Source organism: Rhinolophus hipposideros (assembly GCF_964194185.1).
Source record: "Rhinolophus hipposideros genome assembly, chromosome: 11".
Classification (NCBI taxonomy): domain Eukaryota; kingdom Metazoa; phylum Chordata; class Mammalia; order Chiroptera; family Rhinolophidae; genus Rhinolophus; species Rhinolophus hipposideros.
In genome coordinates, this window is record NC_138057.1 from 7,002,738 (window position 1) to 7,026,521 (window position 23,784).

General features: G+C 41.9%; 1 protein-coding gene across 4 annotated transcripts in view; it reads left to right on the forward strand.

Moving 5' to 3' along the window:
- AOPEP (aminopeptidase O (putative)) overlaps positions 1 to 23,784 on the forward strand; it is a 359,188-nt gene that overhangs the window by 71,573 nt on the left and 263,831 nt on the right. For all 4 annotated transcript variants that reach the window (XR_013994463.1, XM_081066804.1, XM_081066805.1 and 1 more), the window contains 2 exons: positions 8,237 to 8,393; positions 15,946 to 16,191. Coding sequence is in view for 3 of the 4 variants with exons in the window: in XM_081066804.1 (XP_080922930.1) it covers positions 8,237 to 8,393; positions 15,946 to 16,191 (403 nt within the window). In the remaining variant the exon portion in view is untranslated. The remainder of the gene's footprint in view (positions 1 to 8,236; positions 8,394 to 15,945; positions 16,192 to 23,784) is intronic.

A 23,784-nucleotide genomic window follows, 5' to 3' on the forward strand; every position in this document is an offset into this window, starting at 1 on the left:
ACTCCTCAAGAGGAACATCAGCATGTTCCTCTTGCTGATGAATCCAGGCCTGGCCCCGAAATCATCCAGTGGTGTGATGGGCCTCTGGCCTCTGCAGAGGAAAAACTCTGGGTTAATTCAAGTACAGCGTGTTCTCTTTGTTTTACAGCTGGTGTAGTGAGAAGGCTAGGGCAAGCGGATTGAATCAAAAAGGAAACGAAGGCATTCACTGTCAGTTTCATCGAGGATGGCTCATTTAAAGTAAACACCATTTAAATAGTCTCCAAATGGCCCATTCTATATGAAGTCATACAGGATGCCCCCTTTTGGGCTGTCATTCTCCTTTAAATAGATCGCTTTGTGTGCACTGCGTTTTAATGCCATTCAACCTTAAACCCCATATGTGGGCCTCATCAGGCCACAGGCTTCAGTGCACATGTGGCAGCCATACCTTCAACACTCCTCATCTCCGCCTCTCCAGAAAGGCAGCCCAAGCCACAGGGGGAGGCAGCTGTACAGACGACAGCACTTAACATTTCTTCAGCACTTACTATGTGCCAATTACTATGCCTAGTGAGCTTTTTATATATTATCTAACTTAATTCTCACATAATCCTCTGAGGTAGATACTATGATTATTCCCTTGTCATAGGTGAGGAAACTGACGATGCATCGAGAGATTAAGTGATGTGTCCAAACTGGTAAGTGTAGAGTGGGGAACTGAGCCCCAGCAGTCAGATTCCAGAGCTGGAACTAAATCAGTGGGCATAGTCAAAAGAAATATGCTTTCATCAAGTCTTTTTGCAAGGTAGGCTTATCCCAAACAATAGATAATCCAGAAATTATTTCTCTTTGTCTTTGGAATGTATGCTCTGCATTCTGGGGCAGCATTCCTACCTTGTTATTTGCCTTTTTTGCAGTCTGGTTTGAAGCTGAGATCAAGTATTCCCTGAGCAGCTAGCTCCCTGTGGCGGAGGGCAGTCTTCATGCAAGATTGGGCTCAGTGGGGTAATCCATGAACAGACATCTCCAAAGAGACTTTTCTACCACGAGAGGATACTAGACATGGCTGATCGGAATGAACTAGGACAAGCCTGCCCCAGAGCCCAGAGCCCTGGAAACATTCAGTGATGGTAGCAGTGCTCCGGCATTCACCCAGGGTTGGGCAGGCGGTGCATGGCTGGAAATGGGGGAGAAGCTTCTGCAGAGTCCAGCCAGCGTTTTAGAGAAGTGGGTTCCCGGCCAGTTCTTATTTGGCCCAGCCCACTGATCTGCCCCTGTTTGACTGTCACTTGGTATCCTAAAAAAAAGATTTTTTGCTTTCAAAGCTTGAAGTATGAAATAGTTGATTCCAAATGAGCTCCACTAAGTAGAGGAACTTTAGGAATCTAAAAAAAAAATTTAAATCTTAAGGGCTGTATAGGAGAAAGTCATCTTGAGCATTTAAAATATGGGTTTGGGTGATGTTTTCAATACATTTCCAAAAAAAAAATCCATTTCCCCCCATTATTTAACTTCAGACAAGACTGTGAGGGAGTAATAACAGTTTTAAAATATTTTTGCTGGATTTGACTCAGGTCTATTATCATTTGTGTTGTCTCATTCCTAAACGCCAGGTCATTTAAGGTTTCCGACTTTTTTTAAAAATTGCTAATCTTATTCCTCTCCCGTGCCACACCCCTTTACAGCCTCCACTGCCCTCCCCGCATCACCACGAGGGTACAGACTTTCTGATAAAGGTGCTGGGACATGACGTAATTGGGCACTCTGTGTGGATTCTCTACGACCTTGTGCACGCATCTAACAGATGCCTCTTAGTCCATTAGCGGTGTTCTCTCTTGAAAGCATTTTCAGTTTCTGCTGTTTCCATAAGTCTCATCTTGTCCATGTGCTAGATGGATGGTACAAGAACCAGAGGGGCAGCAAAAAAATCAGGTCAAAAATTCAATGCAGAATGTAGGGAGAAAGCCTATTGTGCATAGTGTTTCATTCTTTCTTCCTCCAGCTTTGCTTGAGAGGTAATTGACATATAACATTGTGTAAGTTTCAGGTGATGATTTGCTATATGTATTTACTGCAAAATGGTTACTGCAGTAAGGTTAGTTAACACATCCAGCACCTCACATACTTACAGTTCTTTGTATGTGGTAAGAACTTTGAAGATCTACTCTCTTAGCAACTTTCAAATATACAATACGGTATTGTTAACTATGGTCACCTTGCTGTAGATTGTATCCCTAGGACTTATTTATCTTATAACTAGAAGTTTCTATCCTTTGAACACCTTCACTCGCTTCCCTTCGACCTCCTCCCAACCTCCCGCCCCAATTAGCTACAAATCTACTCTCTTTTTCTATGAGTTTGATTTTTTTATATTCCACATATAAGTGAGATCATATAGTATTTGTCTTTCTCTGTCTTATTTCATTTAACATAGTGCTCTCAAGGTTATCCATGTTGTTGCAAATGACAGGAATTCCTTTTTTATGGCTGAATCATATTCCATTATGTATATATGTGTGTGTATATATATATATATATGTGTATATATATATGTGTGTGTATATATATGTATAACATATATATATATACATATGTATATGTATAACATATATATATATACACACATATATGTCATATACATATGGCGTTTTCTTTATCCATTCATTTGTCAGTGGACTCACGTTGTTTCCATGCCTTGGTCATTGAAAACAATACTGCAATGAACATGAGAGTGCAGCTCTCGCTTTGAGGTAGCGATTTAATTTCTTTCGGATAAATACCCAGAAGTAGAATTGCTGGGTCATAAGGTAGTTCCATTCTTAATGTTTTGAGGAACCTCCAGACTGATTTCCATAGTGACTGCACCAGTCTGCAATCCCACCAACAGTGCACAGGGTTGTCTTTTCTCCACGTCCTCGCCGGCACTTGTTACCTCTTGTCTTTTTTTTGGTAGCCGTTTTAATAGGTATGAGGTGATATTTCCATGTGGTTTTAATTTGTATTTGTTGATGTTAATGTTGAGCATCTTTTCAGATGTTTGTTCACCATTTGTAAATCATCTTTGGAGAAATGTCTGTTCAATCCTTTTGCCCATTTTTACATTAAGTTATTTGACTTTTTGTTGTTGAGCTATATAGTTCTTTATATTTCTGGATATTAACCCCTAATCAGGTCTGATTTGCACATATTTTCTCCCTTTCCATAGATTGTCTTTTCATTTTGTTGATGGTTCCTTTTGTTGTGCAGAAGGTTTTGAGTTTGATGTAGTCCCGTTTGTTTATTTTTCTTTTGTTGCTTGTGCTTTTGGTATCATCTCCAAAAAGTTATTGCCAGTGTTTTATTCTTAGAATTTCTTAGTGGGATTGTGTCTACTCATCTCTAAATTGCCTCTTCTTCTGAGTTATATTTTATCATCTTAATGGTCTCTCAGAACTAAAAGTGTTCTTTTTCTGTTAAGATTACCTTTTAATTAATTGATTTATTTTGTTTTTTATATTAAAAACGCACATAGTAAAAGAGTCAAATAGTTCTATTGGTTTACTGTACTACCTCCCCAAAATAGCAGTACTCAGGACCTCCACTGTGTTTCTTCTGTTTCAGAAGTAACCACTTTCACCTGTTTCAGCTGATTGTTTGATTTTTATGACTATGTCGTTCGATAGGATGTTCAATTGTTCAGGGTTTGTCTTCCCACTACGGGCAGATAAAGATGTAGCTTTCTTCCCCTCCCACGCCCCACCCATCACACCCAGGCTCCCTCTCCCAATCCTACCTTCCCAATGTAACTAATAAGATAACTTTGATTAGATCAATAGTCTTTATGTTACTATATCGATGTTTGTTATTAAGAGCTGACTCTTGTAGTAAAATTTCGATTACATTATTATTTCTATACAGCATGTAAATTTTCATGAAGTTAATCATTGTCTTGTTTGTTTTTCCTATTTGCTTGGTTTTTTTATTTTCCAACCCCAGAGTATTTGAAAGTTGTTTAAATTTTTCAAGATGCTCAGATTTATGCTGTTTCCTCTCAATTTCATCTTCCTGAAGCTGGAATCTGCTACAGTGGGCCCGGGTCGTCCCCTCTGCGGGCACACAGCTGGCTCCTGGGGTTGCCCTTCTATTTGTCTGATGGGTCGTCAGTCTCCATCGGGCTCCCTTTGCTTCTTTCTTGTGGTGACTGTCTGTCTTCCTCTTTCTTGTTTTACATCTCTGTTTGGAGCATACTTTATATATTCTGGTAGCTTCCAGAGAATAGAAGGCATGGGAGGTAAATTTTTTTTTTTGAAACTCTGCTTGTTTGAAAAGATCCTTATTATATGTAGTTTTTTTTTCTCTTTCTGGAAGCTTGTAGGATCTTGACTTTGTCCCCAGGGTTCTAAATTTCATAGTTATGTATCTTGATGTGGCTCAATATGTGTATCCAATGTCCTGGGTATTATGTGTCCTTTCAATCTGGAAACTCATGGCCCCTTAAATTTGGGGAAATTTTCAACTGATGCTTTTTTCCCTTCTGTCTTCTCTGTTGTATTTCTCCTATTTCTTTCCTTCCTATCTCCTATTTCTTTCTCCAAGCTCCTATTACTTGGACTTTCTGAATTGGTTTCTATTGTTCCACACCTTTTTGTCTTTTTCATTTTTTTCTCTACTTTGTGGGAGATTTCCTCAGTTTTATATCCCATCTCACCTCTTTTATTGAGTTTTTCTTTTCTTCTATCATATTTTTAATTTTCTTTACTTTGGAATGCTCTTTTTTTATATTATACTGTTCTTGTTTTGGCACTGCAATAAATTCTCCTGTCAGTGGGCTGTGTTTGGTGGTTTTTGAAGTTGTCTTCTGCTTGCATGGTCACTGTCCTCCAAGTTGCTTGTTTCTATTTGTTTGGGTCTCTCAGTTTGACATCAGGGGCTTTCTAAAAATGCCTGGAGGTCCTTGATTTGTCTGTAGGGGACCAACATGCTGACTGGAAGCTCTGAATGTGTGCATAGGGCTTGTCAACTGTGAGCTTCATCATAGGCTAATCACAGGAGACCTCCCATGTCAGTATTCTTAGTTGTCTTCTTTTGGGATGGTCAGCGTTTTTCATTCTCCTAGAGCAGGGGTGTCCAAACTTTTTTCAACGTTTTTTACCAAGGGCCATATGTGGTAAAATACACAAACAGCCAGGCCACTCACTCGAGGTGAAGTACATATTGCCTCACCTGGCTTATTTAAGTAAACTAAATATATTTTTGGAATTTGCTGCGGCCCAATTAACAATGGATTGTGGGCCGCAGTTGGCCCGCAGGCCACAGTTTAGACACCCCTGTCCTAGAGGGTAAAAGCCTGCTTGCTAGCATTCTGGGAACCAGATAAGGGAAGATGGCTGGTGCTCTCGGCATCTGATAGGCATATGTTCATCTAATTCCATTTATTTGCCTTCAACTGTGCCCCCTCCCCCTGCACCCCTGTCCAAACGCCCTCTCTTTTGCACTCTGTAGAACATAAACCTGCAGTTATTTGCTGGGTGTGTGGGAGATGGGCAGGTAGCCAGGTGTGTGGAATAGGGGAGGTCATGAAGGGATCCAAGCCCTTCTTAGACAGTTGTTCAGCCTGGCCTGCTTTCTTTATACTTCCCCCAACCCCAGCTTTTTAGAGCTTCTAGAGGATAAAATGAGATGGATCTTTTCCCCCCACTGCTAACTTAAGGTTCAGGTCTGCTGTGTCATTTGCCACTCTTCCATCTGCATTCTAATATCCAGTATTTTGAAGCTAGTATCTCCTATTTTTTATTCTCCCTGTTCTTGTTGGTGTATGACTTTTAGACAATCATTTTACCATCCTTTACTTGGGTTTTGAGGAGAAGCAAAGGTAGCTTCATGCATTCAGTCTTCTATTTTTATCTGAAAGCCTCGCTATTTCAGCCTCACTGAAAAGTCACCATTTTATCTGAAACCATTGCTGTTTAGTTACTGAACCCCCAAGGGCCTGAAGTTTTCCGAAGAAAAATTCAAACATCCATGGTAAACACTCCAAAATATACTACCTCAGAGAAAGAATGACCAGACCATAGTCCTTTGATTACAAGAATTTGGTTATTCAAGATATTTCTTTTAAACGAAGGCTGTTCAAATGATTTAGTTCCTCACCCAGAACTCCTTTCCTCTTCTTCCATCGCTACCCTCCCTCCAACTTGCACCAGCTCTCATTGTGACATCCAGTCCAAATTGAAGCTCTTCGTGGAGCAATGGCAGGGGGGGCATCAGTTGGCACAGAATGAACTAGCTATGGGAAGGTAGAAAAATGAAGGAGGTGGGCGCAGTACAGCATGACATGGCAGATCCATGTCATACTTTTATCAAGACCCCTGTGACTGTCTCTAGCTTCTTCTTACTGTCTTGGGATCAGAGCAGTGATTCTCCTTAAAGCTGTGGTTTTCCTTCAAGCCCAACAGAAGCTAGCATATCACCGGATTAGCTCTGGCACCACTGAATTTTGTTGTCTCTTTAAAGAGGAGCATGCCTTCAGCTTCTTAGTCAGCTGTGGAAAGAGTGATCTCAAGAGGAGCCATTCCGGTTCCAGAAGCAGGATGAAACTTACAAGCAACTTTGATAGCACAGCTGCCTTTGTGGTGGGTTTCCAGCTGTTCTGAGTAGGCCCATCTATATTCCTCCTCCAAGTTCTCCCCTAATTACTTCCAAACTGGATATCATATCTTACTTATTCAAACTTGATACCAGTATTTATTTTTTCCTTAAGTTGAAGTCTTTGTTTCCTATTTAAAATTTTGTTTTTCCTCAGAGGAGTTGTGCAGTGTATTTCTTTGGATCTAAGTTGGTAGAGTTTCGGAGGGTAACAAATAATGACCCCTCTATATCCCTGAGTTCTGAATTAGTTGAGAGACAAAGAAGCCACGCATATTGAGACCAAAATCTAACCTTTATTATTGATTTTTACTGGTAAAGCACTTTGAAAATTGTCATGTTCAGTATGCTGGCCTTAATGGGCATGTTAATATTTTGACCCTGAATATGACATCTTATCCACTGACTGACCAAATTGGATAATCACTGGCCACTCCATGAGTGGTTAACCCTCTAAAACTTAAAACAAGAAGCAGGAATACCTCCTGCAAAGAAGTTAGTAAGGGACTGAAAGAGAGGCCAGGGGTGTTACTGTAATGGATCATGAGGCGCGGAGAGCTGAATTACTGTCATGCAGCATGAGGAGCGGAGAACTGAGTTACTGTCTTGGAGCATGAGGAGCGGAGAACTGAGTTACTCTAATGGAGCATGAGGAGTGAACTGAGTTACGCTAATGGAGCGTAAGGAGTGGAGAACTGTGTTCTGTAGTGTGAGGCAATATCAGTTCATCTTAAGCTACGCCATCAATTTATAGCACATGCTCAGAAAAAAAAAGATATTAAACCAGGTTGTATGACACATTCACATTTCAGAAACGTTATAATCATTTCCCCATCTTAGAAGTAAGGAAGTATAGTGTTGAGTTATCAATCATTTGTGACTTTGGTGAAAGCCTTCTCTATGGTTTGGACTAAGTGGCGGGCACACCCTCAGCTGGGGTGGGGAGCCCCAGCTGGAATTCCAGCCTTGTTACAACTAGCTGGGAGTCCTTGGCTCCACAGGCCTGTTTTTCATCTGCACAATGAGGAATGGGGGACCAGCCCAATATATTAACAGATAAAAAGAATGAGAGTTGTAAAATCTGAACTTCCACAGCTAATTAGAGTTGGAACTAAAATGTAGGTATCTCCCTAGTCTCATTGCATTCTACTATATCGATTTTAGATGGACTTGAATGTAGACAAAATAGTTTAGCAGACTAGAAGTGATCATTCCTTCATTCATTCGTTTATTCAGCAGACCGTTTTTTTAATGCCAAGTATTGTGCTAGGTGATGAGGATGAATAAGCTATGTTCTTGTCTCTATAGCAGCATACAGCTTGTGCCCTTATTGTTTGCAGCTATTAGTGACCACCTCAACCACCACCCTTTATTTATAGCCTCACTTGAAGGGCTCTAACTGATCCCTGGGAGAGATCCAAACCTTCTTGGCTGCCCTGAAACTATCATCCCTCTTATGCTTTCCCTGAAACCTGGAATAGTGCCCCTTCAGTTGACATGACCCACCTCCAAGAACTGGCTCATACTGTCTTAGCACACAGGTTTTTCAAGTGCTTAAAGAGAAAAAACACAGAGTAAGGGCCAGAGCCATGCATTGGCCTCATTATGGTTTTTCTCTTTCTGTTTATAGGGTGCTCAAGCTGGCATTACTACGTAACCATGCCAATGCCAGCCTCTACATTCACAATTGCAGTGGGATCCTGGACAGAAATGAAGCCAGAGACCTGCTCATCGAATGATCTGGTAGCAGAGAGAAGATCCTTCTCACCTTCTGATGCTGACTTCGGGTTTGTATTTGAACTTGCTGAAAAACAAACACTTGAGGGAGCAGAATGATGCATTTATTCCAAGCGTTGGGAATGTGAGTCATCCCTGCTGAGAAACTAAACCAAAATATGATTAATCAAAGCAGGAAAAGCCCTACTGGGAGGGAAGGAGAGTTGAAAGGCAGAAATGTGGGCATATTGTTTATGCAAAAAGAACGAGAAAAGAAAACAAGTATATGTGAAATCCTCTGTGAAGTGAGATGAAGTGAAATATTTTTTATGTGTTTAGGTAAGTTAACAGAATCTTCAGATTCAATACTACCCCTCTGTCTACACCTTTTAACTTTTCAGTGCTTATTTGGTCATAAACACAACCTAATAAAAAGAAGTTGCTTGTCTGATGATTCCTTTGTAGGCCACTGTGCTGTTTTTTGGTTCCAGTGACTGCCGTTAGCAGTGTATTTGTAGGGGCGGCCTTCCCGCACTGTGGGGTCAGCTTCCTTAGACACACAGGACACACGGAGGTTGGCGCGAGGCCTGGCTCAGGGCTCTGTTAGCTTTAGTAGCAATACCTTCTTTTTCAGGATGGGTCAGAGAAAATCAGTTTAAAGTTTTTAAAAATTAGTGTAGTGTAGGCCGTTGGATATTCATTTGCAGCCTTCCCAGATGTTCAGCTATTTTTCGCTTTGAGAGCCAAAGGGGGCAGGGGAATGCATGTAATAGGCACGGAGCTTGCTGATCATGCGGTGTGCCATCACGCTTCACTCCTGGGACTTTTGCACTCGGCTCAGTTTTCCTATTTACAGGTAGTCAGTGAGTCGGTACCTTCTGGTGGAGAATGTCCAGAGTCACGGGACAGGTGGTTAGTTCATCCTTGAAAACCGAGTAAGATTGGCCCTTAGCGCTGATTCCTTGATGTTGGTTTTGTTTTGCCAATTGTGGCTTTTGCTCTTTCTGCAGTGACTGTAGTGGTTGTCGTTGTTAGGAGATAAAGCTGTTGAGCCCTCCCTTATGACAGGCTTGTCTTATTGCCTGCATTTTGTTTTTTGAAGGAAGGGAGGTAATGTTCACTTCCTGCTCAGTTACTTGCCTATTTTGGACTATCTTCCCTGAGCTGTGTAGGGTATCCTAGATTGCTTATTGGATTTTACTTACGCCCTCTCGAGAGAAGACGAAAATTGTGGACAGAAGTGACATGTCGCTTTCACATGGGACCATTTAGTTGCTTCTGAGACCCTCTAGTGCTCTCTTCCCCCGCCCCTGACATTATACAGTAGGCTTCTTTTCGCAATTCCAGGGGCTGGCCGAATTTCTGAGTAGGGAGGACAGGTGCCCTGGAGAGTCACTTGGATCCACAGTGGGCTTGGTATGAGCAAGAAATAAACTTTTTTGTGTTCAGCCGTCGAAATACTAGTAATGTTTGTTATTGCAGCATGTCCTAGCCTATCCTGAATTGATGCAGAAGCCATTAGATGTTTGAAGTCAGGGAAAGTCCTGATCTAAATGTCATCTCAATTAGTCCTGAGGAGAAGCCTGTAAGATAGATAGGCTTTATTACCTCCATTTTATAGATAAAGCAAAGATACCGAGACTTCAGGCAAGAACATGTTCATGTTCATAGCCCTACTGAGTTATATCACCTGGATTCATGTTTGGGCTCAGCCCCCTAAAAGAGGTGATTCAGAATCTTACCTGGGGACCTTTAAAAACTGTGCATAACATACACGCCTCACCTGGAGTCTGAGCCACCTTCCCACCTGGAGAGTCGGCGCCATGATTGAGTCACTGTTATTGAATGGAATGTGTCATGTCAGAACAGAAAACAGGAGTCGAGAGCGCTGACTTTGAGCCTGAAGATGCCATCCCTATTGGTTGGGTATGTTTCTTTGGACAAAGCCACACGTTCCTTCTCTGTAGAATAAAGACTTTACTTGGGATTCTCTAATTCTTTGTGGTGAGGAAGCACTCTGCTTTTCACCTCGAGCCTTAGGGCCGTTGTCCGTGAGAGGAGGTATGTAGTTGAAAAATGTGTGCTTTCAGAAGGCTAGGGGAAGGCAAAGAAAGAAATTTGTCATTTTGTCCTTGTAGCCATACTCCCAGAGATCTGAGGTAAGAGAGTGGGCAGCACCCATTTCCTATGTGCTGTCTCTGCTGTCCAGAAGCAACCGAAATGACTTTTCACTTTTCTTACATCCGTAGTTGTGAAGAAAGAAGGCTATGGCCAAATGAAGTGGGGATTCCGGGAAGAGCTCTCTGAAATCCCTGTTGGAGTTTAGGGGAGAGAGGGTAAATATGGCCCCTCTGTTGTCTTCCTGAGTTGAGAAACAGGAATAACAGGAATAAACATTTTACTATTGACAGAAGATGGACTGAGGGAGTGCTCTGGTCTACAGGGTTAATGGGCTTTCTAATACTCCGTTTCCAAATGAGACAAACTTCCACACCTAGTTAACCACTCAGCTGGGCCACTGCCAGCCTCCACAACGTACATGCCCACAGCCTGCCTAACATCCAAAGAGTAGCCCCTCTATGGGCAAGCAGATTCAAAAAGAAAAGGCCCAGAGTTGCCCAGCCAAGGAAATCCGCTGGAGAGAGAGGTCAAGGGCGCCACTGCAGGGAAGCTGGTCCTTGTATGGAAACGTGAGGCCCAGGGGATGGAGTCCTCCCACACTGCCTTCCATGTCTGACATGCTATGACTAAGTTTTCCCTTCATTTATCACTGTGCTTGTCCATCAGAAAGGTACTGCTGATAAAATAATAGCTTACATTTGCTTAATCCTTCCCTGGCTGCGTGCTTCATGTGTGCTGTCTTTAGTCATCAGAGGGTGGCTTTGTGTTTTTATCCATTAAATCTCTGGCTCCACGCTAAGTTTGCCAACAAAGGTGCTCTGAAGTGCCAACTGAAGTGGTGTTTTCGGTTATGTTCACATCTGGTCCCCTTGCCTTCCCCCACCCCCCTTTGTACTTCAAACCTTCCTCAAACCACTAGTTCAGTTCACGTAAATGTAACTTTTACAGGGGCCGCCTATACCACAGGCTTTCATTTGCCTCAAGTGTTCATCTGGGTCCCAGAAATTTGGCCAAAGCACTCGCCACCGAACTTTTGATCACTGTTCATATGGGCTGAGTTACACAGAGAACAGTCCCTCTTCCAGCTCCAGTTCCTCACACCGTCCAGCCCACACCGGGTGAGCATTTTAGTAGATATATTAGTTATAAGGCATTTAGGTAAACTGTTGAAAGTTTATTAATTTTATTTGGCTGCAACATAACCTTCTTCGGCCACAAGGCATTATGTTTAACCTCTCACGGCCTTTGTTAAAGCATTGCCTTCACTTTGGGGCCACACAGTTTAAACAGGACACTTGGATAAAGTCCAGAGAAGCTCAGCAAAAATGAATAAAAGCATGGAAATTAGGCACCACGAAGCATGGAAAAGCATGGAAAGCCACTGAGGTTGTTAGTCCTGCAGAAGGGCAGATTTGGGGGGGAATGAGGTTGTCCTGAGAGATGTGAAGTCGATGGAAAGTTCCCTTGTGGACCTTGGATGATGAGGTCCTATTTCTTTCTCTTTGAAAGCGTAGAAAAGCAAGAATGGTGGGTATAAATCATAGGGAGAAGAAATGCTGGTTTCTAGTACACCCTTCACTGAGAAAGGAGCCTTTGCATAGTTTGATTTCTGCAGCCCTCGCTGCCCCAGGATATTCCAGCTCTCGACCTCTTATCACACATACCTCATTTTGCTTTGCAATGTACTGAACACCCTAAGAAAACACATCCAGCTTTCACACACTACTACGTCATCATGTATATTGATGTCATTGTCAGCAACGCATTGGGGGTTGGTGAACAATTGTGATGTTTAGCAGGCATGTATTCTGCTTGCTAAAATATGTTAGTAAATTGTGTAAACATCTTACCGTGTCACTGAACTTACCAGAATTTACAATTTTTTCTTTCCAAACACTGTAAACTCCTGAGAGGTGGGGTCAGAAATTTATTAACGTGTGTGTGCAGCACCCTGTGGGTGCATTCACTAACCAGAATGCAGGATATACCATGTTTCCCCGAAAATAATACTGGTCTTATATTAATTTTTGCTTCAAAAGATGCATTAGAGCTTATGTTCAGGGGATGTCATCCTGAAAAATCATGCTGGGGCTTATTTTCCCGTTAGGTCTTATTTTCGGGGAAACACAGTAGTTACTGAATTGTCAGGTTGAATCAAGGGAGGGCGTGCGAAACAAGGATATGCATTTCCAAGGGAGACTTACCAGCAATTTGGTTTAAACCCACAACAGGGAAACATTTGTGTCAGATGGTTTCAGTACAGCCCTGTCTCGAAACAAGAAGATGGCTGAAGGAAAACCTCTTGAGGCAGTTTCCAATCTTGTGATTCCGAGGAAAACACAGTCACTCTTACTCTTCGGAGAGACCGCTTATAAAATAATTTCAGCCCATTGTTGTGCTCTGCTTCCCGTCATTTACCAGCCTAAAATATATACGCCCTTCTCCTCACTCTTGGCAATATTAATGGGCAATATTGACAAGGAGGAACAGAAAACTGAAGAACCAGAGAGCAGCTGAGCTCAGCTTTGAGAAAACTCCAGGAGCCACATTTACTTCAGAAGCACAATGAAGTATGTGGAGAAGGCGCGTCAGGAGGGAGGAGTTTATGGTGACTCACAACGTCATGAACAGTTCTTATTTCTTAGGAATGTTGTGCAGAGTAAGTGGGAAAGTGTATATAAAGTGTTCAGAACAGTGCTTGGCACATAGCACATGTTTAATAAGTGTAAGTAGCAGTTGTGGTAGCAGTTATTAGTGTTACTATTCTTATTAGTGTTACAGATTTTATTAATTAACAATCAAATATTATTATTAATCTTTACTATTAAAATGCTTGCTCTAATTACAAGTCGGGCATAAGGAGCAGCTATTTACAAATGCTTGATTTGTTGCTAATACTGAGAGCATATTGGAGTAGGCACATACGTGTACAAGGATTTGTAACTGAAGGTTAGTCTGAAGGGAAGATAGAGGATTTGAGTCAATATTGGTCTGTGGAAGACTATTCAGTATTCATGACTTTATAAAAGTACAGTATTCCCTCACCGCTTCAGGAACGTAGCGGTTGTATAAAGGGGGCTCATGTGGTGAGTTGTCATAGAATCCCAGTGCCAGAAGATATCTTAGAAACCATTTTAAGCTTTTTGTTTGTTTGTTAATACAACAGAATTCACAGGTCTTAAGTGTTCGGCTTGATGAATTTTTGACGATTGTAAACACGCTAACACAGAGAACATTTCATCACCCCAGTCAGTTCCTTCACACCCCTTTCCAATCGATTCCTCCCCTCCCCCAGCAGCCCGTTCCCGTGAGACCTTGGCAGAAGTGAGGAAAAGAGGCCCCAGGACTGAGTCGCTGTCCTCAGGGCCCAGGTTAGCCAGTTGTACTTTCCTGATCCCCACGTAGAAACCGGAAGCCCCGGTGGCCTCCCTGATGCCGTTTCCATTTTTATTGGAAACCTTAATGGTGTCACCTACCCATAGCTTGATTGCCTTAAAGTCCTGCATTTTCTCCGAGGTTTTGATTATGAAAAATGGTGCTAATTCACCCAACTGGGGAAACCTTTATTACCTTGGCTAGCGCCATTCATATCAAGAGAATTCAACTCGTTTTTTTCTCTCTTGAATAAATTGGTTTTTATGGTATGTCTTTGGCTACATCAGACTATTCTCTAACTTTTAGGATTCCTGGCTGCAAAAATAGTCTTGCTCCATGGTGTGTTTCTGTTCGGTTGGTGCAAAAATAATTGCGGTTTTTGCAATTATTTTTAACCTTTTAAACCGCAATTACTTTTGCACCAACCTAATAGGGCAATGGAATGCCTCTTTGCAAAATTGTGCTTTGGTAGATAAAATTTAAACTCATGCCCCAACTTTGTCCTGAACATCTCTCTTCATCTCTAATTTCTCCATTATTTAATGTGCTCTGAAAGCTTTCCAGTAAAGAGTGCATGCTTAAATTACTATAGCACATTATATACCTACGTAAATATGTTAGGAAACGGTATTGTGGTGATTAATTCAATAAATGGTGTTTTTCACTTTGTGAGAACTTTGAATACATTGATGCTCCAGCACAGCACTAGTCATTATGTGGACACTGCAACCTTTTTAGTTAAATGTTTACCAACAGGTACCTTGACTCACTTTCTCCATAAAGCAGGATCATCAGTCCTGGGACTTCAGTTAGCATTCAGTGTCAGCAATTGTATTCTTCCTGTCACCTTATCCTGGTGGAAGTCTTTATGAGTCTTTACCCATTATTTTCACCCTCAACTGTGATGAAACATCATTACTGCTGGAAGCTGTGTTCCGTGTACTACACTGGACCACAGTGTGGAGGGTGAGGCTTATCTCCTTAGCTCTGGGATTTCCTTGGGCAGTGCTGGCCCTGGATGCCGAAGTGCAGGTCCTGGATGGTGAAGTGCAGGTCCTGGATGGTGAAGTGCAGGTCCTGGATGGTGAAGTGCAGGTCCTGGATGGTGAAAGGCACTTCAGAAATTTGGAGAGGCCTGCCAAATTTGTTGCAGTCTGCCCATATTGGGGCAGACCGTATTGTAAGGTTTTTCAGTGTTCACTGTGAATCTAATAAGCCCCTATAGTTAGAATTATAATTTGTAAATTAAAAGAAGAGGGGCTTTCCATTGTGTTTGAATAAAGGACGTGTTAACAGGTGAAAAAAGAGAGCTCCTTTTAATGTCGGTTTCTTTGGGTAGATAAGTTCTCTTGAGGCCTGTGAGTCAGATTCTAGGAATTCTGTTTCAGCTCCACCTTTTGACGGAATAGCTGAACGTGGTGTGGTCAGATGATGCGGGCTGAGCTCTGACCTGTTTCCTTAAAAGGTTAAATTTCAGTTAAATTTGTACTGGAAGTGGATTGGGGAAAATATCGTATCAAAAGTATCTCTGTATTCCTTAATAGCAACACAACACCTGGATTACTTTTTCCAGGTAGTAGAATGGATTGTGCTCTTTCGAAAAGTTGGAACCTGTACTGTCATTTCGTTCATTGCTATTTACTTGAGCCCCCATCTTTTATGCTAGGAAATTCCAGAATGGGATCTTTATTGTGGTTACACCATTGCCTCTTTTCTGAGTTACGAATCATCCCTGATTTGGAGAGGATTTTGCCCATGGTGATATTTGAAAGTACATTTCTGAGGGCAGAAATTGTTTTTTGTTTTGGCAGGAGGTTGTGTGGTTGTTTTGAGTCTTGAGGCTTTTGTCCCCTGTTTAGTCTAAAACAAGACTTTCCTACTTTCACTTAGGTTAGATGGAAACTACTCGATGGATTGAGCACATCAGTAAGTATGTTGACCTATAGTTCTTCACCACTGCACAGAAACAGACAAATGAAGAACACAGATAACTGTCTTTGCGTGTGAGCCTGTCTGAATTGCCGCCTCCTAGAAGTTGGCCGTGTCTGTGAGAGTTCCTCACTCCATGGCGAGACTACAAATCTGGATTACCATAAAGCGCATCTACTTATTTTGTGTTGTTTCCAGGTGTGTTGGGGTTTGTCGCCACATGGACTACCCCTGCCGCTTCCAGAACGCTTCTGCTGCCATCCAGGAGATCATTCCCCATCGGGTCTTTGCTCCAGTGTGCCTCCAAGCTGCCTGCCAAGAGACCCTTCTGCCACTGGTCCCTCCTTGCCTCTCAGCAGCACACTCTGTCCTGGGAACACACCCATTCTCCAGGCTGGATATTCTCATCGTCCCTGCCAACTTTCCAAGTCTGGGGATGGCCAGGTATGTTGTTCTGTTGTGGCACGTGGAGAGAATATGCTTTGAAAAATTCTTGGACTATTTCTTGCTTTCCTTGAGCTCTGTCAGAGCTGTCATTTGATTAGGATGGAAGGGTCACGCTGACTTGTACTTGGACATCTCCTCGCTGCCCTGAGGGACAGTTTGTGCATAGACTCCACCATGCTCAAGCCTTTGGGTGTCTTGGCTCAATTCAGCTGCCTTAAAAATAAAATCACATTGTTGCTGGGATAGGAACACAGTGTGCCTTCAGAGTGATGTATGTTGGATTGTGGCTGATCAGTGTCTGGTTAGCTTAGGTGGTGAGAGCTTAATGCTCATGAGCCCAAGGTCATGGCTCTGGGCAGGGTGACACAACTTGGTTCCAGGGCCATAGGCTGCTTGCCTAATCCTGACCAGCTGTCTCATCCATTCTCACCATTGGTCACAAGGGCAACAACTTGAGAACCCCAGTGTCAGAGAGACTGTGGATGGATTGGTGTAAATCCATCACCAGAAAAATAGCTAAAAGCAGATGGCTTACTGGGAGTGAGGTGAGGGGAAGAGAGGGACTTGTCCTGCTACTAATTTTTAATACAATAAATACATTATTCTTGTCTCAGTTTAGTTCCTATAGAAAATCAAGACCTGCAAGTTGAACCTTTCCCTATATATTATTTACACCAAAAATTCATTCATTTGTGCCATTGTTCATTTAGTAATAGGTAGCGGTGTTTCACTCAGCATTTTACTTGGTTATGTACTCAGGAGTTTACTTGGTTATATTTCTGTTTGAAAAATCTTAATCATTAACAGTGAATATGCTTGACTAAGGATGGGAAAAATAAGCTAATCAAAACATGTGACTTCAAGTTTTTCCATGTTAGTCAAGGAAATTCCTGCTACCAATTAAGTTCCATGCTTTTGAACAGCTGTCATTTGTGGTCTTTTACCTGAAAACTGCACACATTCTTAGTAAAACCCATGAGTAGAAAAGAACTGACCAGAACATTTGCTTTTGATCTTTACTACATACGTATACTTTTAAAAAGCTGGCTGCCTTAATCCTTGAGGAGGTCTGAGAAAGTCATTTAGACTGATTTTTATCCTATATTTATGAAGATAATGGGAATGTAGAAACTAGGATAATTATATATATTTGGTTACTTGCATCATATAATTGTCTTGGATGTCTATATATAGAATTTGTCTTAACAAGGGGGCTTCTCTGGTCCCTTTGAAGAGTCTGCTGGACTTAATTTAAGCAGAATTATTGGCAAAGAAAGGGTCGTTCATTAAATGTTTCTCATTTGTACAGTTTTGCGGGGCCATGTTTATTTGGGAGTTTTTAGCACTTTATGAGAGTTGCAGTTTTTCAGGGCGTGTTTGCTAACAGTTCCAAGTTCTGACCTGAGGGAACCAAAGGCAGAGTATTTTTCCTACAGAGGACCTTATTTCCTATAGCTCCTTCCTGACACCAGTCTGCCAAAATCAGGATTTGTTGACCTGCAAGCCATTCTATAAAGCTTCTCTTTTCAAGTTTGCAGGCCCAGGCACGTAAGCTGTGTGTTTGCTGCTTTTTGAGATGTTTAAAGTGATTTAAACTTGCCTAACTCTGTATTTTTTAAGCAATAAGCCTAAGAACTCTAAGGCCAAATGGTACCGGGCACAAATGTCAAAAAAATGTGATGGTGATAATAACTTAGGAGCAATAAGACCGCTTTTATGCTTAAAAACAGTAGAACCATACATTTAAAAATTTGTGGTTGGTTGTCAAATATCATTTATTTTCCATTTTTCCCCCCTTTTTTTTAGACTGTGGATATGGTCTGCCCTGTCCTAGATATTTTCCTGGGCTTAGTTACTGTTCCCTTCATTTGAGTCGTGGAGGGGGGATTGTGGTCTTTTCCCCGGACAGTTGGGGTTGGGGGAGTTCTCTGTCTGCCCTGACTCTGACCTACATTGATTCCACTTGCTTGGCGTGACTCTTGGGATCCCAACATCTTGAGCCACGTGGGACTGAGTGGGGTTTATGACTCAGTTGGCCCCCGGGGCCCTGCTGCCTTACTCCTGGTCAAAGCAAAACTGGCACAAAAATGACACTCTTCCAGGTCACCTCGGTGCCCTGAACAGGAACAGAGAAATCCCAAGGCTGGTAGGAACCGTCTGGAAAGACCTCCACTGAAACTTGCCATTGCCCTGTTAGTTGTTATGCACTAGAGATCAAAGGACTTCTTGGTAAATTAAATGGTTCTTCCTTCCCCGAGTCCACATTTTATAAACATGTATGCAAGATTATAAATTCCATACCTCTGCACTTCTTTAGTGATTAGGTCTTAAACCTAATGAATACCATTTTATACCATTTTAGCATTCTTTTTTTAGTAAATGACATTAAACATTCCCACATGAACTGAAATGGATAAATTATTAATAACCATGTTAAAGAGTTTTTAAATTTTTGGATGATATCCATAGTGACTGCACTGGATTTTAAATAGTACATATCATGGGTTATCTGAATAATCTTAAAACGCTCCCTCTGAGTCTGTTTTTGAGCCTGATTCTGATATTTCAGTGAAGTGGGTAAAAACACATTTGTACAACTTGAATGTATGAAAATGGCAAATCAATTTATAAGAAGGTGAATAATACATAGTAACTAGAATATCGATACTGCACTTCGTGATTTTTGTCACCTATTAATATAATAGGGCTCATTACCTATCGATACCCCCCTCCAATCCTTTTCTGAATCACTGCTGCAGGGAAGAGATGCTTTCATTCTATTCCGATTCTGAGAAAAATCACCAGTTTGTCTTTAAAACACTACTGAAAGTTCCATTCCCATACTTTTCTCATTTAGTAAGTGTGGGCTGTTTTGTTTATTTTTCCCTTCCACGCAGGCTGAATCTGCCGTATAAGGAGCCGTGGAGGGTACATTTCTTAGATTGTATGATATGATGTCTATATGAAGATATGAATGCCTTTTAAATGGATCTCTAATGTATAGAACAGCTCTCTCTGTGTTGGTATAATTAGTTTTCCGCCATTTTCATTGCATCTTAGTATTTTCTCAGGTGTCTCAGCTAGGGATTGACTAGTAAGCCTAATTTCCTAGGTATTGAGAAATACATAAAAGAAGCCCATCATCATGCTTACACTCTTTGTTATAATAATGATAATGTTAATGGAATAATATCCTGGAACCAGATTTATGACAGTTGCTTAAAAATTAACACCTCAGTCTTACCTCCGAATGTGTTTATAATAAACGCTTTGCTTCATCATTTGTCTTTCAGCAGTTCACAATTACATGTCACGGGGCATAATTAGGCTGGCAGAACTACCTTGCTGACATCCAAATACAGTCTTTTTTTTTTTCCTGTTTTCTATTTGAATTTCAAGAATCTCCTACAAACCATTTAGGAGTAGTTTTTAATGTATGTTTAGAGCTCTGAGTAAAAAAGCCATGTCTTCTATGCCTCTGCTTCCCGTCTCAACCATTCACAAGTAGTTTCAGCTCTGGTCCCTTTGGGAAAATTGGAAAAACAAACAAGCAAACAACAAAGCAGCAGTGTGGTTGATGATAGGTAACAAATTCTGCTTTGACCTTTTTGTTACTGGTTCTGTACCAGCTTGTCTTGTTCATCTGTTCATTGTTTATTTATTCATTCTTGCGATAAATTTCTATTAAGTGCATACTGTATGCCAGGTAGGATTTAAGATGCTGAGTCTACAAGGATGAACAAGATTCACAAGGTCTCTGTCCGCATAGAACTTACATGCTACTCAGGGGAGAAAACAGTATACAGAAAAAAACAAATAATTCAGATATGTGCTATGAAGAAAATAAAACCCAGTAAGTGATAGAGGGACTTGGGATAGGTAGCATTGTTTGCATGGGGAGCAAAAGCTTTAAAGAGTGACATTGGCAAGGAGACTGGAGAATGGGAAGGAGCCAGCCTTTGGACACTCTGGTGAAACAACCCAGGCTGAGAAATGAGAAAGTTCAAGTCCAAGGACCCCAAGGTGGGAACCATTCATTATAACGGTCTGGAGGAGCCGAAAAGAGGCCAGTATAGCTAGAGGGCAATGAGCCTTAGAATGGCTTTCCTTCACCCCCTCCTTAAACTCGTTTTAGGAGCTGGGAGATTCCGCGGTCCCTCTAGGCTTGGGTCATCTGAGCCATCTGCACACCAGTATGAGGAAGAGTGAGAGGGAGCCACTAAGAAATGGCAGAAGTGGAGTAGAGATTGTTGGTTCCAGGCAGTCAGGTGTTACGGGGAGAGACTTATAAGAGAGAGCAAATCTTTTCTCGGTTTTCTGGGCCATCAGTGCCTTGCTGTCTCGTGACAGATTCGTTAGAAGCTGACTTGGCTTAGCAGCAGCGGCTGTCCTTGAGCGGAATTCTCCATTGGGAGGACAGGAGAGCCCCTGGAGCCCAGACTAGCAACTGTCTTTTATAGAGAAGGGCTGAGTCTCAGGTCACCATGTTTCCTCTTCTCAGGGATGCTGACCGATTCCTTGCAAGCTTCTTTGACACAGTAGGTCACAGGGAGGGAAGCTGTGTTTATGTTTGCTTATCCTAAATTTTAAGCTTTTAAAAGACTGAACAAAAATAGGATTGATAAACAGCATAGAGAAATAATCGTCCATTACTTAAATACCTTCAGTGTACTTCATAGTACAGAAAAACTGTAAAGCTCCCTATCACACATGGCTTATTCTTAAAAGATTTGATTGTGCAATAAAAGGCTTCTTCTGAATGCTTGTAGTAGTTCCTGACTATTGCATGCACAGTTTTCTTAAGTACCTCAATTTGCAAATAAACGGTGTGCACATACATGCCCAAGAATGAATGTAATCAGCTTTCCCTCCTCCCCGCCTCCTGGCGTTAGACTGGGTGTTGTCCTGTTTATTCTTATCTCCCAGCCAATGTGTAATAGAATCAGCAAAACATAACATGCTGGGACAAAGGGCCTCTTGTTTTCAGCCTTCTAATTGTGCTTCTTTCTGCCGGGAAGGAAGCAGTCATAAATTTCTGTCATTATCTTAAATAGCAAGGTTTCACAGCTTTGGGAATTTTTCTTTGCTTGTTCATTGTTAGTTTCTACTTGAATTTTTTGATCCCCAAACCAAACCAACATACTTTCAAACAATCCTTTAAATGTCAGGGGATGTGACCCCCTGGTTTCAAGGCAGGATGCGACCCTAGCAATTCTTTCCTTCGGGAATCTGATTTGAGCTCTAAATGAGTGTACCTTTCTGTTCACCCAGGCTGCCAGCTACTCTGCTCTCTGATGTGCTGAGGATTTGGGGGACTGTATGTGGATTTTATTTCTTATTTATTGTTGTTGTTTATTTCCCAGACTTGAATAAATTCTCAAATTTCTTTCTGCATGGATTGTTTTTAAAAATATTTCGAAGGGCATTTCTTGACCCTGTTTTCTTCCCAGCATAACTTTCTCTGTTTGTTTTTTTTTTTAAAACAGGTGGGTGTCTTTGGTAGAAAGCAGCTCATACCATCCTGCTTTTTGTTCCTGTAAAATTTTAGTGCTTTGTGTACTGACACCCCTGCCTTTGCTGTAGGGATGAGCAAACAGAACTCCTGGAGAGTCCCAAGATCTGGGAAGGTGGCTTAGGCCCCCTCCCAGGCATCCCCTTTGGTGCTTTCTTTGTGTTCATTTCTCCATTTTGTTCTGTATTTTTATTTTTCTTCTTGAGAAAATTATCTGACTTTGTTAATCCCTCCTATTTTATAGAGAAGGACTTTCCCCTTCTAGTGTGTCCTGGTTCTTTCATTTTTCTTCCTTGAAATAGGAGCTGGTATTTATAAAGTGATGTTCTTCTGGAACTCTGAAAGCCCTTGGCCATGATTATTTGGTTAGTTTTGACAAAGCAGGTAGTGAGAAGGCGTGTGTATGCTCCCTTCTTTTCGGCGCAGGTGCAGGAGGTTAGATGATATCCCAAGTCACTTAGAGCTGGGAAGTCAAAGGGTCTCATTCTGGGATGGCTTGCAGAGCCAGGAGTTCAGACTTTGGCAAGACTGATCTGTAACCCTCTCTGAGGTGTATGTTTGCTTCAGCGGCTCCCCATGGGAGTCAGGGGTGGCATGGAGTCTACTTGAAGATCAGAGGTCACTGTAGGCTCATTTTGAGGCAGCCACAGAATCTGGGTACCAGACAAATTCCTGGCTCACAGGGGTATGTTGGGGCCAGGCTTTCTCTTCTGTTGGAACAGCAGGCAGAGTGAACTCATAGCTTTTGGCTTAGCCAGAATCTTCTTCTTGCCATTAAACAGCTGTGCTGCTTGTCAGATCCAGAAGTAGTATTTTATCATCATTACGCCATGATTCCTCACCCTCTGAAAGATTACGCTTAAGTGTTTTGTTTTCTTTGAACTGTTCTCCACACACATAGACTGACAGTCTTACCTTCAGAGAACACTGCTGGGGCCATCCTTCAAGAGAAGTTGTCAGGCCTTTGAAAGGCCTTCCTGAAGCAATCATCCCTCTACCTACATTTCTAATCTTCTCTCTCTCTATTGATGTCATCATAGGCCCCTAATCTCTTCCAGCCCTTGAGTTTGAGATGGCCATTCGGCACTGCCTTAATTTTTTTCCATTGCAAAGAAAAGTCTTTAACTTTTTGCTCTTCCCACTTATTTCTCTACAGAAACGTCATTGCTGAATAGAGCATACAGTGGGTGAAAAATAACAATGGTATTCAATGTGCCAACTCGCCGAATTGGAATATTCCCAATCTTGCAGGTTTTCACTCCTCGGACCACTACAAATAGTCTGAGTGAGCAAATGCTGCTGGCTTCTGGATGTGTTATGTAGGTGTGTGGGCAGGGAGTGGTGTTTGTCTTTCTTGTAAGGTTAGACTCCTTTTGAGGAGAACACCAACTCTAGAAATGGTCCTCAAGCAAGGCACAGTGTATGAGGGCCCTGTTTGGAGGGAACACTCCATATGTTGTATTACAGCCACTATGCTGCTGGAACCCACCACATCTGAGCCCCAGAGGCCTGTGCACGAAGTGGGTAAGGAAGACATTGCTTCGTAGCTTTATCCAGCCCTCGCGTGACTTTGGAAGACTATCCCAGCTACCTTTTTCTAAAAAGAAGTGTCCACTTGAAGAGGCCAAAGAAGTGAGGAAACACTCATTTAAAAAAAGGATATCTTTTTTAAAAATTGATTACTCTGTCAGGTTTGTGGGTACGATGCAAAAGTCAACCCTGACTTAATCTGAGGAAAGCTCAGAGCTGAACATGTTCTATTTCTTGGTTAACTCACCATGCTATTTATAGAGATGACTGCTCGGGACGTCTAGACATTGTTCCAGAAGATAGAATGCCAAATCTGCCCTTCACCTTCCCAGTTAGCTTGCTGAAAATAACTACCTCCTCTTCTGACCATGAAATGGAAATCTTAGAATTTCATTTCAGGAGAGTGTGAATGGCACTTGGCTCCTGGGCCAAGACTTGGGGTGGAAAAGGAGCAGAGGCTGCTCTTGTGAGCCTGGTGACCCACCAGTGGGTTTCGGTTCCTCAGGCCAGCTTGCTGGGCTGGAACTATGCTTGGTGGCTCCCAGGTT